Source organism: Melanaphis sacchari, unplaced genomic scaffold, assembly GCF_002803265.2.
Source record: "Melanaphis sacchari strain LSU unplaced genomic scaffold, SCAv2.0 Contig307_pilon_pilon, whole genome shotgun sequence".
NCBI lineage: Eukaryota > Metazoa > Arthropoda > Insecta > Hemiptera > Aphididae > Melanaphis > Melanaphis sacchari.
Window position 1 is genome coordinate 269 of NW_020271181.1, and position 20,662 is coordinate 20,930.

General features: G+C 30.5%; 2 protein-coding genes and 1 pseudogene across 2 annotated transcripts; 2 read left to right on the forward strand and 1 right to left on the reverse strand.

The window, feature by feature from the left end:
- Nucleotides 1-359: 359 nt before the first annotated feature.
- LOC112596183 lies at nucleotides 360-1,761 on the forward strand (annotated as a pseudogene).
- A 10,629-nt stretch (nucleotides 1,762-12,390) lies between these two features.
- LOC112596185 lies at nucleotides 12,391-13,692 on the reverse strand. Its single transcript, XM_025341677.1, has one exon. It carries the CDS (start codon nucleotides 13,690-13,692, stop codon nucleotides 12,391-12,393), a length of 1,302 nt encoding a protein of 433 aa, XP_025197462.1.
- A 4,630-nt stretch (nucleotides 13,693-18,322) lies between these two features.
- On the forward strand, nucleotides 18,323-20,644 carry LOC112596186 (zinc finger MYM-type protein 1-like). The gene is made up of 2 exons (XM_025341678.1): nucleotides 18,323-18,350; nucleotides 18,414-20,644. Exons 1-2 carry the CDS (start codon nucleotides 18,323-18,325, stop codon nucleotides 20,642-20,644), a joined length of 2,259 nt encoding a protein of 752 aa, XP_025197463.1.
- Nucleotides 20,645-20,662: the final 18 nt, after the last annotated feature.

A 20,662-nucleotide genomic window follows, 5' to 3' on the forward strand; every position in this document is an offset into this window, starting at 1 on the left:
CAGCATGTGATTCTGTAGTCTCCGCTCCAGAGTCTCCTGGTTCAGCCATCTTATTCTGATATTCAGGATATCAATTTTCATCTTGTTCATTTCCATTTTCAGGTTTCCAACTTTCCACACTGTAATAACGTTCTTACGTTCAAGTTGCTATGAATTTGTATTCCTTATATTCTTTAACATTTCTTTCTCCTCTCGTAGTCCCCACCCGGAGATCCGAATGGAGGACTATTTTACCTCCGGAATATTTTACTTGAGAAGCTGTCATGTTGATTGCTGTTACTTGGGATATTAATATGGTGGTTTCCCGTTGCCTTCCATATGTCCATTTTGGTCGCCTCTTACGACGGGCATGGACTACCATGGGTGAATTCTACCCCCCACCCACAGGGGGAGGATGTACAATTATTATTGATTATTATTTATTAACAATTATTAGATACTTATGAAGAAGCAGCTATAAAAGAAAAGGAAATATTTATATCGGCAACAGCATTAGAATCTGATAACGCCGAACAAGTTAACAAAAAAAAAAAAAAAAAAAGAAAGAACATAGAAAAATCTGTTGACGATGACAGCTGTAAGTACCTGCAGATACCTATACTATTTTAACATTATAATTTGTATTATATTATATTAATAGCTTTAGTAAGTCTAATCAATAACTATGTTATTTGTTACTTATATGTATAGATATACTCATATAATCAATGTTAAAACTGTTTAAAAATATAGCGTATGATTTTGGCATTAACTTAAATAAATTAATGTGAGAATTTTATAATGGTTGTTGTTATAAATATAACATATAAGAAATGTTTTATTTGTATTTCAATTATGTAATTAGTTATATTTAAAAATTTTCTTACACACAATGTTACAGCATGTAGCAGTGCTCAGCTTACACCCATTAAAATATTAAAAGTAACTAACAATTGTGCTTCAACTTGCCATTAATCTTATGGAAATAATGCTGATTCTGTTAAAACTCCTGAGAAATTGGATCAAATGACAAACTGTCCTGCAATCATTGAATCAGAAGTGTTTACGTGTAAGTATTTAATTGTGTATAATTTTTTTTTTTTATGTTTATACCTCGGTTAATAATAAAATTAAGGTTACCATTTACTTTTAGCTGCTTTAACTTCAGTTTATGAATTGAGCCCTCCAAATTTTTCAAGTACTATACTTGATAATAAGATGCCAAGCACTGTAATTCTTAATTAGATGTCATGTAAGTATTACATTTTTTGATGAAGTTTAAATAATACAGGAGGAATACTATGATCCATGTATAAACACAAATTAAAAACATTATATTTCTGTTAGTTAATTAATTTAATATATTTTTTTTTATATCATACTTATTCTTACTTTCAAATAGGTTTGTTAGTTTTGTTAGTTAGCTTACTCCATACAAAAACCATTTTTTTAAAATTATTATTCATTTTGTATAATTTTTTCTATTGAATAATGCTCTATTTTAATCAATATTATATTTTTATTAATGTTATTATAGCAACTGCAGATAATGCAATTTAAAAACTCATTCTTGAAAAAGTCTCAATTACATTAGCATATATTAAAAGAATAGATGAGAAAATAAGCACGACAGCATCAGTTATGACTCAACATAATAATATTATGAACGACTACGAATTTTTAAATTTATTTCCTATGAAAGACGTTGAATCTTTACATAATATAGACAAAAGATTGTCCTTGGAAATTGAATTTGAAAATCAGATGGTAATCTCTCATTAAAATATCAAATTATTGTTATATTTATAACAGTGGCGGCTCGTGAGGTTCACGTTAAGTGGTGCACAAAAAATGTATGAGATATCTGTTAGATGGTAAAAAAATTTATTTTGGTATAGGTACATACCACGAATAATACCAAAATAACGTACTTACTTATCTTATCTAAATTAAATTTTTTTAAGCATTTTACCCCATTAAAATGTGAACTAATGTGAGAAGTTTATTTTTCATGCATTTTGATTTTCAAATTTAAATGAGCCAAATCGTTTATACCTTTTTGTACCCAATTATTATCACCAGATTTTCGAGAAAAACTGTTATTTAATAAATATTCAACAGTAACCATGTTTGATTGTTTGATTGGTAGTTACAAACACAAAATTAAAACTACAGGTACCCACGAAAAATAATTAATAAAAGTATAAAATTAATAATATTAATATTCGTACAAAGAAACTATTAAACGCAAACCGTACACGACACGCTGTTTGACGAAACTAATGGCAAATAATAGCTAATCATAACAATATGATTTTAATCTGTTTTTATATTATGAAACGTTGATGTTATCATAGACGTATTATAATAATAATAATAAGTCAATGGATATTATAGTAGTTATTAGTTGATTTGACAGCTGCACAGTGCACACTGGCAGCAGTTGATGGATACTGTACAATGATACATTGATGCGTTATCGTTTCGACGAATGACACGATATCGCGATAGCACGACAATAAAATAGGATCGGTGCACACATTAAATGTGCTCCAAATTGCCATGTATTACTAACCGGCGTGTTGAGGCATGTAGCTAATTTTTATACGGCCGCCCGGAGCACAAACAACTTGTGCTCCGCGATATTATTTAATCGTTTATAAATATATTTCTTAACATAAAAGCTGCAAAAATTTGTTTTTATTAATATTTTTTTTAATTACAGTCCATTTGTATAATCATCAATTATATTATGTTATTATGGCATATAATAATTTTTTATATAATTTTTTTGGGTGGTTCACGTGCTCCTGTGCACCATACCACGAGCCGCCACTGATTTATAACCATTATAAAATATACTTTTACAGATTAATTTTGTAACTAAAATTGGTGGAAATAATACAAACAACTTTATAAAAAGAATTTTTGGAAGATTATTTACAAATCAACTTGCAACAAAATATTCGTGGACAGGATTCCGAAATGACTGCCAGCTTCAAAACTTAAACTTATTTAAAATTATAAAAAGTAATGAAGTTAAATCATTTTATTATAATATCTTATTTTAACTTATTTTTTTTTTTGTATTAGATATTGCACTGAAGATATTTAATTCAACTGAGATAGAATTTGAAAACCACGTACAAAATTGGTTTCGCCACGGACAGCAACAACTTAATCGCAAAAAAAAATAAATAATGCATAATATTTTATTGTTTTTAAACAAAATTCATTTAAATTGCAATAAGTGCTTGCAATAGTCTTTAAGACAGAGGTTCCCAAACTGTGCGCCGCGGTTTGTTGTCAGGGGAGCCGCGGCTGTGCCTCGCTGCCGACCATGTTATCTGGTCTAAAAATAAACAACGATATTTTACGTTGACGAACATCGTCATTTTTATTACCATTATCTTGATTCTTACAATAAGTTATTATTACTATACTAAACAATTATTGTATTTGATAAAGATAAACGACTGTTCGTGTCTGGTGAAATTCATTTCTGCGTTAGTACCTATTTATTAACTATACACTCCGGTATTAGTCTCGACATGTTATAACATTTTGTTCAAGTTTCTTAAGAATATATTATATTTAGTAAGTTCTGTGATTTTCTTTAAATTGTGACTTTGTTCTGTGTTTAATTATTATGGATCGATTTTTATTAAACAATCGTAAACGTACGAGTACATGTGGAGACGAAGAAATTTTACCATCAACCAGTCGCGGTGAAACAGCAAAAAAGCGAAAATGTCGTAAGTATAATAATAGTTATTTGGATTTTGGTTTTACGTCAACAGAAATTAACGGCGAAGAAAGACCACTATGTGTAGTATGTATGAAAGTTTTGGCACCAGAATGCATGTTGCCGAGTAAATTAAAGCGCCATTTAGAAGCAAACCACAAGTATATGATTGAAAAACCTCGAGATTATTTTATTAGAAAGTTAAAAGAACTAAAACAGGAAAAAAGTACGTTTTTTAAGAATGCATCAATACCAACTAATGCTTTGATCGCATCTTATAAAATATCCTATAGAATTGCGAAATGTAAAAAGCCCCATACCATTGCAGAACAGCTTATCTTACCGGCTGCTATAGATATGGTAAATATTATGGTTGGTGAATCTGCTGGGAAATTACTCTCAAAAGTGCCTCTGTCCAATAATACGGTTAGTCGCAGAATTCATCATATGGCGGAGGACCTCAATGATCAATTGATAGAAAAAATCAAAGAAAGCGAATTTGGGTTGCAGCTGGACGTGGCTACGGATACTAATAAGGATGCTCATTTGATATGCTATGTTAGGTTTATAGATGGTGATGACCTACTTTTTTGTAAAAATATTACAGCAAGCGCTAAGGCTCAGGACTTATTTGATATTCTTAATAATTTTATGTCAGAAAATATGTTGGATTGGACTAAATGCGTCGGTGTTTGTACTGACGGCGCTCGTTCCATGTCTGGCAGTTATGGAGGATTACAGTCACTTATTAGAAGCAAAGCCCCTGATGCACTGTGGACCCATTGCATTATCCATAGAGAAGCACTTGCGGCAAAATATCTGAGTCCCGCTCTGAACCAAGTATTAGAATGTGTAGTGAATGTAGTTAATTTTATAAAAACTCGTCCACTGAAAGCAAGATTTTTCAAAAAATTATGTGACGATATGGGAGCTGAACACTCAAGTTTGTTGTACTACAGCAGTGCACGTTGGCTCTCTCGTGGTAATGTTTTATCACGTACGTTTGAACTACGGCAAGAAATTTATATATTCCTTAAAGAAGAAGGGCACAAATATGCCGATGAATTTTCTGACGAAAACTTTTTAATAAAATTGGCATATTTGTGTGACATTTTTGAAAAACTAAATGCATTGAACTCCTCATTGCAGGGAAATAATACGCACATTTTGAAGTCGATGGATAAAATGACAGCTTTTATAAAAAAACTCAAACTATGGAGAAGACAAATTAATGAAGGCACAAGCAAAGATTCTTTTTCTATATTGCAGCAGTTTCTGACCTCTAATAGAGTTGAGATTTCTCAAGATATGAAACCCATTTTTGAAGATCATTTATCACAGCTAGTAATATGGTTTGAGAAATATTTTAAAAATGAAGACACTGATAAATTTGCATGGATTCAAGATCCATTTAACTCCATTGTTCCATCAGAATTTATTTCTTCTGAAGAAGAAAATCTAATTGAGTTGTCTTGCGACAGTAGTTTGAAATCAAAATTTACCAATATGGAATTGACCAAATTTTGGATTTCAATAAAAAATGAATATCCACTTATATGTGAAAAAGCTCTTCGTGTTTTAATTCCGTTTTCTACTTCATATTTATGTGAAGCTGGGTTTTCGGCGGTCGCTGTGATAAAAAGCAAATATCGGTCAAAAATCAATGTGGAGAAGGAAATGAGAGTAGCGGTATCAAGTTTGATCCCAAGATTTGAAAAACTATGCAGTGATGTCCAGGCTCATCCATCTCACTAATTCAATTGTTTTCTACAGATAAACTATGTCTAATTTACCTTACCAAATAAAATTAAAATTAAATATTTCATTGTATAATTATAAAAAATAAATATTTTCATGTAATCTATTGAAAATTATACATGTTAATTATTTTATCTATATTATTTAAAAAAAAAAGTCGTAAATTTTATTAAGGGCGCCATGAGCAAACTTCAGTTCTAAAAGGGCGCCACGAGTAGGAAAAGTTTGGGAACCTCTGCTTTAAGAGGATTCCACACAATTTTATATTATTCTTTCAAAACATTTGATTATAATCTTAAAGGACAATTTTATTTTATTCTTACAAAACATTTTATTGTTATTTAAAGGGACATTTTATTTTATTCATTCTTTCTAATTATTTTATTATAATTTGAATAATATTTTATAATAACAATAAATGTATAATTAGTAATTATTAATTATTATAGCACATAATTGGTTCAGTAATTTATTTCAACCCTAGTGTTAAGCAAATTCAAAAATATTGTTGGAAATTAATTTTTCAAGATGTAGATTTTATAGAGCAGTTGTCAGCATACGCTGCGTGTACAGATCAAATGTTGGGTAGTTTAAAATAAAATGGAATAAAGAGATTAGCAGAAGTGAGTTGAAGGTTCTTGGATAAATGTTATATGAAATGATTAATGATTTAGATTTTAGAACGACAAAGCATAAGTGTTAAATGAAAATCATGATTATATATATTTTTTAATGTATACTTTTTAGAACAGAAAAAAGAAGGATATTAACTTATTATTGAGAAGGCATTTTGTACAACTAGTTAAGGACAATTTATCTGAACAATTATCCTTGAATAATCAACAGCAAGGTGTAAGCTTCTCAGAAACACCACAAATACAGAAATCAACTATGGAAGATGTCTCTATCAGTGTGCCTTTATCAATCGATAATATTCTGCAGCCTTCAAATAAATTTCAAGAGATTGCAACTAATATCAGTGATAATTATCATAATCAATTTAGTTTTAATACTAAAAATAAAACTGAAAATTATTCCTTAGATTCAAAACTACAAAAATGGGTAGTTGATTTTCATGTTACTCATAATTGTGTTAATTCATTGTTGGCAATTTTAAGATCAGAAGGTTTGCGACTCCCTAAAGATACAAGAACGTTGTTAAAAAACTCCAAAAACTGGTAGTCATGATATTGTTTCTATTCATCCTGGGTCATACATCCATTTCGGTGTTAAATTTATGTTATTAAAATGTTTAACTCCACATATTGGGCATTTTGAAAACAATTTTACTGTTCAACTAAGTTTCAACATAGATGGTGTACCACTTTCGTTTAGTTCCAAATCAAGTTTCTGGCCTATACTATTGTCTTTTGTAAATGTACCTCATTTATTAAAAACTGTAATTCCAGTAGGATTATATCATGGAAAATTTAAAAAACCATCACCAAGTTTTGAGTTTTTAAATCCATTTATTAGTGAAATTAATGATATTATATCTAATGGTCTTGATATCATCTTTCCGTGTGTTGCGGGGTCGACCAGTTCTTCCGGGTTGCCCCGGAGACACTCAGCCCCTTTATATAACCGCGTGGTTGTCTCTTCCGGGCAGTAATCCCGGATTGCTCCGGGGGTCCTACCCGGGGCGCCGCCTCACCTCGGGCGCCATAATGAGTGACCGCCGCGGCCAGAGCCCGACGGATTATCGCCTGAGTCAAACCCCTTCTACTAAGGCGGTACTCCCACAACCACCACGAGTCCTTCCTCAAGTGTGCCTTCCCCGGTGCGGGCGAGCGCGAGTCCTCGGTGAGTCCACGCGGTCGTGCGCCTCGGGTCCAGCACTCCCGGAGCGTCGAGGCGCTATTAGCAAGCCGACTCGACGGGGCTTACTCCGAGTCCCGTGGTACAAGGTTTGAACCCGGCGTTCAGGCCCTCGCAACTGCCTTGTCCGCAAGCAAGTAGGTCGGGGCACCGCTGTGTGTACCGCGACGACTCCTTTATAGCGCGTACGGTTTTGATCTTTATCGACAGATTGCCGTTTCTGCCGGTGCCTCTCTCGTATCAAGCCCCGAGCCGGCTGAATACGTGCACGTGCTTCGCCCGATGGGTGGTCTGGCCCCTTTAGTTCGAGCTCTCGGTCTAGGCAAGAATTTGTTCATAGGGAGCGAGGGCACTCAATTCGCCCCGCAAGATTTTCCGTCCGACCCGGTTCCGAGGAGACCGGGCATTCAGACAAGTCTTAGATGATCAGTGGTAAACTATTTTACCACCCTATAACTTCCAAACTTAAAGTATAAACATTTTTTTTTTTCAAATTTATTAAAATATACATGTATGCGAGTCTGGAAAACAAATTTTGGGTTAAACAAAGCAAAAGCACCTTATGCCCTATAAAGGGTTAAAGATATAGTGGCCACAAATCATTTTAAACTATTTTTAGATTCACTTTATGTTTTGTATAGTGCCTCGCCTAAAAATCAAACCGAATTAAAGAATATCTGCAGTGAATTAGAAGTAGTATTTTTAAAAATAGGCCGTGTTCTTAGCGTCCGTTGGGTTGCAAGTAGCTGGAGAGCAGTAAATGCCGTATGGAAAATATTCCAAGCTCTTTGCAATCATTTTTCAATTGCATCAAATGATCTAAGTAGAGATTCTAAAACTAAAAGTAAATACTTAGGGCTCTACAATAAATTGGCAAGTCCTGAATTTTTAAAAGATCTATCTATTATGTGTGATGTTCTTTATGAATTGGCTATTTATCAACAGAACTTCAAAGTCACAGTATTACATTAATGGAAGCAGACCATTGTATTAAGAGATGTATAAGAGTAATTAATTCTTTTAAAACACACGATGGTGAACATATGGCACAAGCAGTAATTGCCATAGATGAAATTGAATTTAAAAATATAATACTCACATGTAACAAAAAATTAATATGTATCAATAAAAATCAATTTCTAACAAGTATAGAAAATAATTTAATGTCAAGACTTCTTGAAAATGAAAGTGAAAATAAAATGATTTTAGAAAACATTTCAGTTTTAGATAAATCAACATGGCCTGATGAAGTGGATATTCGATACGGGGAAGATAAAATAAAATATTTATGTAATCGATTTTTATTGAACCAAAATGAAGCGATTAATGGTATGAAAAAACTAATTGACGATCCAACTAACTCCCCCGAAAAAGTGATGCCAACATTTTATAATTTTCTCAAAACATTCCCATGTTCAACAGCTGAATGTGAGAGGGGGTTCAGTGCAATGAATAATATATGCACGGATATCCGTTCAAGGCTAACAATATATAATATTTCAAATCTGATGTTTATTAATATTAATGGACCTCCAATAAATATTTGGAATCCAGATACCTATGTCAAAAGTTGGTTGGTCAATCATAGGTCTGCAGATGACACAAAGTCGAAGAACTATAAACCTAAACCCATGAGCAATGAAGACCTGCAAAAAAAAGTCTATGGCAGATTCTATAATCAGTTCACATTTTTATATTTATGATGATTAATGTTATGTAATATATTATATTATATTCAGATGTTATTATTAAAAAAGATTTTTATTGAATTACCAATTGTCTTATAGTTATAATTTTTACAAAAAATGTTTATGATCAATTTTTTTTACCACATACATAGCAAATGAAAATTATGTGATAAAAAGTAAATACTAACTCCATGTCTTAAAACTTTTTTTTGTGGTGGGGGGGTAGATAAATCAATTTAAATATAAAGGCGCGGTGGTATACCCCACGACTCACAATAAGTTAATTTTAGGTTTGGTTAGAATTTTTTTTTTTTTTTTGAGAGAGTGAGATGGTTAAGCTCCCCGCCCCTCACCCCTCAATATACGTCTATGTGCTGAGCGTATACCCTAGAAAAAAATTACGAATACATCACTGCTTATAACAGTTATAAAGTATACATGCATAAACAAATAGATATAAATAGGCCATAGGCGCTGTCGGATCAAAACAACACAATAGTCAATAATTATGTTATTTGCTATATTTTTTATAGATAATAAAGACAATATAAATAGTGTCTCATTCTTTGGAACATGCGGTGTTGTGGGTTCTTGAAGAGTACCACGCGCATTGAGTTAGTGGAGACATGTCTCACGAATGTTTCGTAAATTTATAAATATACCCACATGGTGATAACAATATAATATTATAATATTATACTAGCAATATTCTTATTCGTATCCAATAATAATAGTACATATTTAATTTTAACAGCTGTGTGCTCGTGTAGTTATAATAAATAATAATTCATATTTTAAATTTAAATTAATCAAAACTTTTGAACTATTTAGTAGTGATGGGATTTTTCGTTCCTTTCGTTTCAGGTTCACTAAAGGAACGATTCAAAATGACTCGTTCCATCGTTCCTTTCAGTACTTTTCCTATTATAGTTTTATTACCTATGTAATACCTAGTACCTACTTAGTACCGAATACCGATGTAAAACCAAATAACTACAACAAACACAACCTGTTTTTCAGCCACTAGTGTCGCGTATTTTACTCGACAATTCATAAAGGTTTTATACGGGTTTTTAAAATACATGTGTACATGAAGTTCGTGTATTTAATGTTAATTATTATGACAATAAAATCATTAATTTCAGATCTTTAAATAGATTAAATTTTTAACATATAAAATATAACTTATAAAAATGTATAAACTTTTATTTATGACATATTACATCAAATTACACGTGAATTAAAAATATACATGAAATAAATTATTGTAATGTTAATAATAAACGCAGCATATTATATAATATATACATTGTATTGTAATCAGGGCTCGGAACTTTATGCATTTGCATCTTACTCAGGAAGCTGCATATTTCAAATCTGATTCGATACAAATTCGTTTCATGAACCATACAGTTGAAATACAATTTATGTTGCATATTTTTGCATATTTACTAAATTTATATGATTATGCATATTTAAAGATTTTGAGTATATAAATGCATTTTATGGTAAAAATGTATAAGAAATCAACAACAAACAAGTTTTTGATAGTTGAATATTATAAATTAAATAATTTAAAAATAAATAGCCGCCGCACACGGTTTCCCAGTCTATGTTTTGAATTATACTATACCGAGTAATAGTTGAAATATTGTGTAAATGTTTATAAATATTATAATTTATAATCGTCTTATTTAATTAAAATGTTTTCAAGAATAAAATATTTATTTTTACCAATAGCTGTCATTATTGCCGTCGGCGACGCTCGCCCGTATGGTTTATAGTGTTTTTACTAAGAAATAAGAATTGGCCTTTAATGACCGTAATGACCGGCCAGGTTTTAAATTTATATTGAAGTCGCTCGTTAGATAAAATTAAACAAAATACCCATATACCAATGATATTGACATATTGTATGTTCGTGGTGTGTGTCAGTATGTGTTTGTTCGTGTGTCGAAAACATATTCGATAACGGTGGTCTGTTACTTTAATAAATTAGTGTGTTCGTAGTTCGTATTGTTCGCTTACCTTACCGTGCTCGATTGCCGCTTATGTGCCACGTAATATTCTGATTTTAATATTCGTCTGACAAAATTTAAAATGCCTAAAGAAAAAAAAAATTTAAGTAGTCGTTTAAATACTTTCGTGTCTGAGTTCGGTAAAAATGTTTTTAGTATTGACACTAGGGTATTATTTTGCAAATATTGCGAAACGAAAGTCGATTCGGAAAGAAGATCCAGCGTAATACAGCATTTGAAAACAGAAAAACATTTGCGTTCTGTTAAACGTAAAGAAAATCAAAAAGAGACCAAGTGCCAACCAGTGGCGTCATTTCAGTTTTCAATAGAGGGGGGCAAAGGTTTTGACCGGCCCGAATGGGTAAAAAAAAACCGCTCGCTTCGCTCGCAAGCGCATTATATCTACTTACATTTTTATCGAATTACCATACCAAACCTCACTTATTTGTAATTATACTCAATAAGATTTTTTTTTTTGGTATCATTTTTACAAGCTTATTTATTAACTGCTTAATAACAAAATTTACAAATATATGATAGCAGCATAAGCGTGCGCACGGGGGAGGCAGGGGAGGCAGCTGCCTCCCCTGCGACATTTTTCTGCACCCCCGAGATCTTATATTATATTATTATACATAACACCTATTAATACCATTAATACCTACCACGATATAATATACCAATATCTTAAATCGTGATACCTACCGGCTACCAAATTGTGATAATATTTTAATCGACAATAATAATATCATTGATTAAATATATGTATATTGTATACATAATATATAATAAATATATTATATATTTAATCAATGATAATATTATTATATTATTATATTGATAAGACAGTCCTGTATATCTTAGTCCGTGGCTTCCATTGAACTACAGTCAATTCCACGAGAGAATAATCACTTTTCGCGCATCACGAATGACGGCTTCAGCGACGCCGAACCCCAATTACCCCTTCCAAGCGTTGACGACGACGGCCGAGGCCGGCCTCGTGACAAACCGATACCCCTTCTTTCAAAGTTTACGCGCGCAGCGCGCATACACCACTACATTGTCGGCAGTCGCCCGACGGCGCAAGTACTGTACAGTCGTACTGTTGAACTTTATTTTGTATACATTCTTTCGTAATCCTTACCAAATTACTCAATTATATCTTAAAAAATACAACTCGGGTTAAAACATTTGTTAGATACATATATACACAACATAATGTATTATATACAACAATTATTACACACAGAACAACATAACATGTACAAAATGGCACAAAGTGGAACAACATAATACGTACAAATTTTATATACATATATACACAACACAATCTATTATACAACAATTCGAGTAAAAATAATGTATAATAATTAATTAATAAAATTTAGTCTGTATCTGATAGGTATCTGAAGTCTTCATCATCGTCGTCCGAGTCATCATCCGTGTCGCTTTGGCCAATTGTAAGAACACAAGGCTGATTTTCTGCTGACATGAGATCTTCGACCACATTATCCAAACTCCATGCTTTTTCTTCCTCCTTTATCACATGACCGACAAAATTTTTCCACATATCAGGGCTAACTTTATTCACTCCTTCAACTAACAAGTGTTTTATGTCTTGTAATTTAAAAGTTTTATTGTTATCTTTGACATGTTTCTTAACTATAGCCCATGCGAGTTCAATTGCATTAAGCTCACAATGATACGGAGGAAGTCTAAGGACAATTTTATTGTTAGCTTTTACCATTTCATCGATGACATAATTGTTATATAATGGTTTCAATTTTTTAACTTGGTCTAACAATTCTATGACAAGCATTGTGTTGTCGACTTGCTCTCCTTTGCTCTGGAGCCATGCAATTATGTCAGCTTTTCTCCAATTCGTAGTTGGGCATTTTTCAATTTTCACCGAATGATAAGGAGCGTTGTCCATTACGATGACAGCGTTGTCTTTGAGTTTCGGCAAAACACCTTCCAACCAATCACGAAAAGAGTCCCCGTTCATCTCATCGTGATAGTCTTGGGTGTTTTTCTTTGACTCAAAGCACAAAAGACCTCCGGGAACAAATCCATCTTCGGAACCGATGTGGCTAACAATTAAACGTTTCCCCTTGCCAGTAGGGTTTATTGCTCCAGTCGAAAGTCCCTCGGAAGATGCCACTCGAGCTGACGTTACAGTTTTGTCGACCCATACTTTGCTATTAACATCTCCGGCGTTTACCCACGTTTCATCTAGAAAGTAAATTGGCCTTCCTTCTTCTCTGTATCTTTTAATATCTTTTAAATATCTTCTCCGCCAAAGTATGATTTCAGATTTTTCAATCAAACCACTATTACGACCTCGCTTCATATATACGAAATCCAAAGATTTCAACAATCTAAATAATGATGTTCGAGAAAAATTTGGTAAACCTTTATCTTCATTGACGGACACAAGAATCTTGTCTAACGTAGGCGTATCACGATCGTGCCAAAATTGATGCACTTTTCTTCTGATACCATACTTGTCAAACTCATCTACTTTTTCGGTCAGTTGTTTTCGGACTTTCGTTTTGTTTGGCGAAGAAACAGTTTTTGTCCGTTGATACTCCAATATGGTGTTATAAATTGTCGATTGACCAATTCCAAGTTCGTAAGATAAAGTTTTTTTCAGGTGAACCATTTTATGTTCAGGGTTTTCGATCATTTTGGCTTTATATGCATTAATAATCATCGTTTTTTGACGAGAACAAACAAACTGAGAAAAATAAATATATTTAGATTACAATATTATCCACATCAGATTTTGAAATATAAGTCATAGTTAATACCTAATACAAATACATATTTAAACGTTTTAAACGTTTTATGTACTATATGTGATCTAATAAGGTTAAACGTAATAAATTTTTTTAAACTATAAAACTTTAAAAATGCATTAAAAATATGCACTTGAAAGGCAAAAAATGGCCAAAATAATTCAAAATTTAAGTTTCATAAACCGATTTGTTGTTACATAACTCAAATTATGTACTTACAAAGCTACGTTTCACAATCACGAAAAACAAGAACTTTTATGAAAAATCTGTTTTGACAAAATCTATTTTTTTATGTAGTTACAACCAGGGCTTCAAAACGTTAAAAATAACGTTATAATTTAAACGTTATAACGGAAAAAAATTAACAAAAAATAAATAAAATAAATAAACGAAAAACGAAAAAAATCGAATAACATTAAACATAATACATCATTAATCACAACTAATGTTTAAAAATTAACAATAAACGTATTTGTAACGTAAAAAAATTGCAAATAGGTAACGTTAATCGAAAAAACATTAGAGCTTTTTTTACATTGAACTCAATATGATTTTTTTTTTTAAATCTTAACGTTATGAACAATTCAAAATTGGCTAACTATTGTTGACAATAATTTATATTTTCCGAATTATTTTCAGGTTTATTTATTACTTTATAAGACGTAAATACGTTTATTTCTGTAATATTCAACTAATCAATGCCTATGATTTATTAATTTATAAATGTATATTATTAATTATTTAAATATAAGTTTGTTTGAATAATTTCTGTCAAACAAATTGTATTATATTGTGGAATAACTGCTCAACAAAAAATTATAAAATTTAAATTTTAAAATACACTAAATATCATATTATTTATAAATATTAATTCTAGATACAAATAACAACTTCATTACATATTACCATCTATAAAATATTAGTCATAAACTTGTAAATTACAACTATTTAGTATTTATTATGATTACAATTTTGAGCTAAAAAGTCTAATACCTACCTATTACAAATTGCAACACATAATACTGGTAAGTTATTATATTAATAATTTATAGAGTTACATTGAAGATTGAACATTTAAAATGTTTAAGCTGCTATTTAAATTAACTAATTACTATTTTGTAATTTATATACTTCAAGCAGTCAGTGGACTAATATAATTAGAATTTATTAAACACATTTTCTATTTCGTATGATGCCATTTTATTTTTGTTTCTGTGCACAGAGACCAGAGTATTAGATAATGTGATAATTTATAAATTTATGATACTTAAAATTAAAATTTGTTGTCAGTAATAAATATTACTTCATAGCTTGCTGAAGTTACTAATACCTAAATTAACATTAACTTATCAGTTAGCTCTTTGGTCTTTGTCAAAAACTAGGAAATTTGTCTAATTTCATAATTCTTACATAACAAAATGGATAATTATGTCACAAATAACGGTAGAATTTATTGAAAATAACCATTTAATCCCCTATTTATCTTTAAATTATAACATTTAACAAAAAACGAAAAATTAAAATAACGTTTAATAATGCAAAAACGTTTAAAGAAAAAAATCAAATAACGTTTCAACGTACAATAACGTTAAACATTAAAATCGTATAACGTTTAATAGCCAAAAACGGAAAAACGATATTTTTTTTTAGAATTTAAGCCCTGGTTACAACCACATAACAAAATCACTTTGTCTAAAACTGGTTTTGCTTAAATAAATTGCTGTTTTTCCGTCACTTTTTTTTTTTGTTTTCCTGATTTTTTTAAAAATTACTGGGAAATTATTTTTAAAAAAAACACATCATAGTAAAATACACATATTATACAATAAAAAATAATATACGGTATTTTTATATCTTGTATTTTAATTCAAAAACGAATAACCATTCATACTTGAAATTTTCAATAAAATTTTAATTAATATTTAAATAATGACTTACCTTTCCTCTCGGATTGTGTTTTGCAGGAGATCGTGTATTGCTAGGTAATTGATCCATAATTTTAAAAAAATTGAAACAAATTACAACAAATAACAACTGACAATATTAAAATTAATGAAAACGTGGATTATGGGCACGGCAAAGGACAAACAAAGTATCGTGGCATACGTCTAAATCAAAAATGACGACATGGCCATACACGATATGTATTAGGTGCGTAATACATTCCATATTATAGAAGGAGAAATAAAACATCTGCCAGCCAGACTAGCCAGTGGTCCTTAATATACATTACACAATAGACACCAAAGAGACTGACAAATACACCAGTTGGAATTTCTAGAATGCTGAATTATAAGTATTGTTATAAGGTAGATGTTATAGATACATCTAACTGTTGTCGATAATTTGTATCCCACCAAAAAAGGTCACATTCACACAATATAACACTGTATATATTGCGGCCCGAGAATTTTGTAAAATGTGAATTGTGTCTCAGTATATACTTCTATTTATTTTCAGTCACAAAGTCTGTACGTATATCAGTTCGAAAAGTCTGAGATCAAAAATCGTAATAACTGAACAATTATGTTTGAAAATACATATGGTAGATACAACAAAAAATACCGCACGTGTTCTTTTTACTAATTACGTTATTTATTTATTTAAATTTTTAACGAATCATAATTTATATATTTTGACATTGACGTTAGTTAATAATAACTTTCGATCGATAGATGAGACAATCGCATACTTATGATTTATATTCCATCATACATTGTTTAATGTATTAAACGTTTTCGTTCTTTTTAATTAACGAACGTATTAAAAATACTCTTTTAAATTTTGACTCTGCATAGTCAACATTTTTAAAAAATGTATCCGCCAAATTCAGTCGTCCTAATATTAGTATAGAGATCATGAATTGAGTTGTGGCGTCCGGCGCCCCAAGCGTGAATCGAAACACGCGGAGCGCCGACGTGAAACGAAACACTCCGAGCGCCGACGTGAAACGAAACACTCCGAGCGCCGACGTGAAACGAAACACTCCGAGCGCCGACGTCGCCGTTTGGACGCGGTCTCTAGAGTGGGGTGACATGCGCGAATACCGACGAAAGCTGGTCGGCTGACTGATTATTCTCTCGTGGAATTGACTGTATATTATGATAATTTAAAATATTATAATATTATCATATAGTTCAATGGTGGCTACAAGTTTCAATTATATTATCACAGAACAATTATGGTATTATGTTTACCTTGTTTCTTCTGTGATAATATCTACTAATCATATGGCTGGTAGCTATCAAATGATAAACCAAAAGCTTAAAATAGATTATTATTGTTATAATAAAATTATGTATTATTAAAATTCAACATTTTAACAATTATTAACGAATAACGGTACTGGTACTTTGATACAAAGTACAAGGAAATAAGGAAGCCGTATTGTTATACTTTAGTCTTTAACATATATATATATTATTCTTTGCTGTTGTTTAGTGTTTATTGTTTTTTGTTTAAAAGTACCATTATAAATAGACATGACTTCAAAAAAAATTAAATCAAAAACTTTACTCGATTTCTTCAAACCTGAACCAAATTCTGGTAAGTTAACATATAATTAATTTATTAATCATTAAAAGCTTATTGCTTATATTTTGTATCTGCACGACTGCACCTATGCCTCAATGCTAAATTTATTAATTGTATAGTTTTTCTTATAATTATATAAGTAATCTGATCATTGTATACACATTAATACATTAGTAATTAGTTCAATGTATTACTCATACTTACAATTTATTAAGTAAAAATTACATCTAAGTTATACATTTAAAAATCAAATTAATTTAATATAAGTTATTATTATTAGATTTAATTTTAATATATTTTATATTTTATTGTTTTATAGAGCATTTTAATACAAATCAGTTATCTGAAACTGCAAAGGAAATACCTATAAATGAATCATCAGGTAATTAACAACTATATTAATAGTACCTATTGTCGATTATACTGTACAATATTTGGAAAATTATAAATCTGTATTAACTATTTAGCTGTATGATGTGCCTATTTACCACTTAGTTTAATATACAAAATAATTTAGATGAATTGGATCCAGATGACCCAATGCTGTTGCCACAATGTACAAGTGATTCTACAGATATTGCACAGTTAAGAACAGAAGTAACTGGTATGAATATAAATATTTGAAAAAATAAATCATTTTAGTTTTGATATATTTTATTATTTTATAGAACAATCGAAAGTGGACCAGTCATTAAAAACTACAGTTTGTGAACTATTAGACAGTTGTATTGGTAATATTTTAAACTATTTTGTTTATGTGTTATTTGTGAGCTCTTTGTGTTCAATGTTATAATATTGACAATATTGTGTTTCTAGATTCATTGTATCTATAAAAACATTTATCAATCTTTTTTTTTTAATGTGAGTGCTTTTTGTATACAACTAATTTATTAGCTATATTATTGGTGGCTTTCGAATTAATATTGTGTATTAGATTTGTAATTAAAATTAACATAATTATTTATTTCTAGTTAAATAGTTTAAATGTGTTTTGTGATTTCTAAATTCCTAAGTATTTTACAAGTAACTAATCAGTAGGAATGAATAATAAATTATTATTTGTGTTATTTGATAGATCTGGAAAAATTTCCTTCTTCTGAACTTCATCCTGATGATCCTATTAATGAAATACTAACAATTCAAACTGAATTTAGACAACGTATTAAGAATGGTCCATTCCAACCTATACTAAACAGTTATCCAAAAACAGCGTTTAGTGGTATATTACGACATTTTCAAAGTCACTGGTATAAACAGTTTCCTTGGCTTGAGTATAGTCAAATAGGAGATTTAGCATATTGTTTTCCTTGTCGAATGTTTACACATTCTTCAGGAATCAATATTGGACAAGCAGAATTAACTTATTCAAAGTTGGGTTTTAAAAATTGGAAACTGGCTACATCTAAATTTAAATTGCATCAATTATCCAAAGCCCATTTAAACAGCTCTACATCTTTGAACAATTTTTTACGTTTAAAACCAATTGACATAATTTTGGATGAAAATAGAGAACTTGTGCACAGTCAAAAAGAACAAACACAATTAAAAAATAGACAAATTATGAAACGACTAATTGATATAACAGTTTGTCTTGGTATAGGTGGTAAACCGTTTCGCGGGCATAGTGAAAAGTCTAATGATATTCACAAAGGACTGTTTTTGGATATAGTTGGACTCTTAACAAAATATGATCGTATTCTAAATGAACATATTAACTCTGGACCAAAAAACGCTTTATATTGCAGTAATCGGATTCAAAACGACTTAATTTTGTCCATAAGTCAATTGATGAAAAGACAATTAAAAGAGTGTATACAAGATAAAAAACTATCATTGATTTCCGATGAAACAAGTGATTTAGGGCATCACGAGCAACTATCAATTGTAATCAGATACTTTGATGACACCAAGTGCTCTGTTGTAGAACAGTTTTTAACAATGAAAAGAATAAAGTCTGTTAATGCTCAAAGCATTTTCAATACATTGAGTGATGTCATTGAAGAATATAACATTAAATGGGAAAACATTGTTTCAACTTGTTTTGATGGAGCTGCGACAATGGCAGGTAGTACTGCAGGTGTTCAAACTAAATTTAAAGAAAAGAATAAGAAGATATTTTTTGTACACTGTTACGGCCATTGTTTAAATCTAATTTTGGTTGATTCCGTTGGTTGTAAAAATAGAATTGCTTTTGATTTTTTTGGAACTATCCAGTTAGTGTATAATTTCATAGAAGGTAGCTGTTCAAGACATGCTATTTTTGAAAAAATTGTCAATTCTACTAATGCTAAACTTAAAACTTTGAAATCTTTATCTAATACTAGATGGGCCTGCCGTTCCGAAGCTGTAAGTGCAGTAAAAATAAACTATTTGTCTCTTTTAGTAGCAATTGAAGAAATTATAGATTCTACCAAGCAATCTGATGTTAGAGTTAAAGGTTTAGGTATTATTTTTCAACTAAAAAAGTTTGAATTTATATTTGCTCTAGAAATGTTTCATCCTATTCTTAATGCAGTGTTAAAAGTAAGCACATTTCTACAAACTTCTAACATAAATTTGTTGACAGCTGTGGAAGTAGTAGAATCCTTGAAAGAATCTCTGAATAAAATGAGAAATGAGGAATATGAATTTAAAAATATTTATAAAAATACTGTTAAATTATGTACTGATATTGATATTCCAATTCCAACTTCAAGAAAAAGAAAAATTTCATCAAAAGTAGACACTTCTCATTCCAACGAGTATTTCTTTCAAACTAAAGAAGAAGAAATGAAACTAACTGTATATAATACAGCTTTGGATCAAATGATCAATGGCATATCTATTCGTTTTAATCAAGAAACAATTAATATGATTAAGAGTATAGTCAATTTAACAATTTTACAAACAAATTATGACAATGTGTGTACATTAGCATCATCGTTTAATCTGGATACACTAACTTTACAAACAGAAATACGACTCTTGCAAAATTACGATAGTGTTCCTAAAAATATATTGAAAAATAAATGCGATGAATGGATCAAATGGTTATCTTCTTGTGATAGACAAAATATTTTCCCTAGTATCACAAAAGCATTCAAGTTATTTGTTACAATACCAGTAACAAGTTGTAGTTGTGAAAGAACATTTTCAAAACTAAATTTGGTTAAAACAAAGTTACGAAGTACGATGGGTCAGGAAAGATTAGATGGACTTTTAAACATGTTCATTGAACAGGAACAAGCTTATAATGTAGATTATGAAGAAGTAATAGACATTTTTAAAACATTAGACCCTACTTCCAAACGACGTATGGAACTTTAATAAAACATACTACATTAT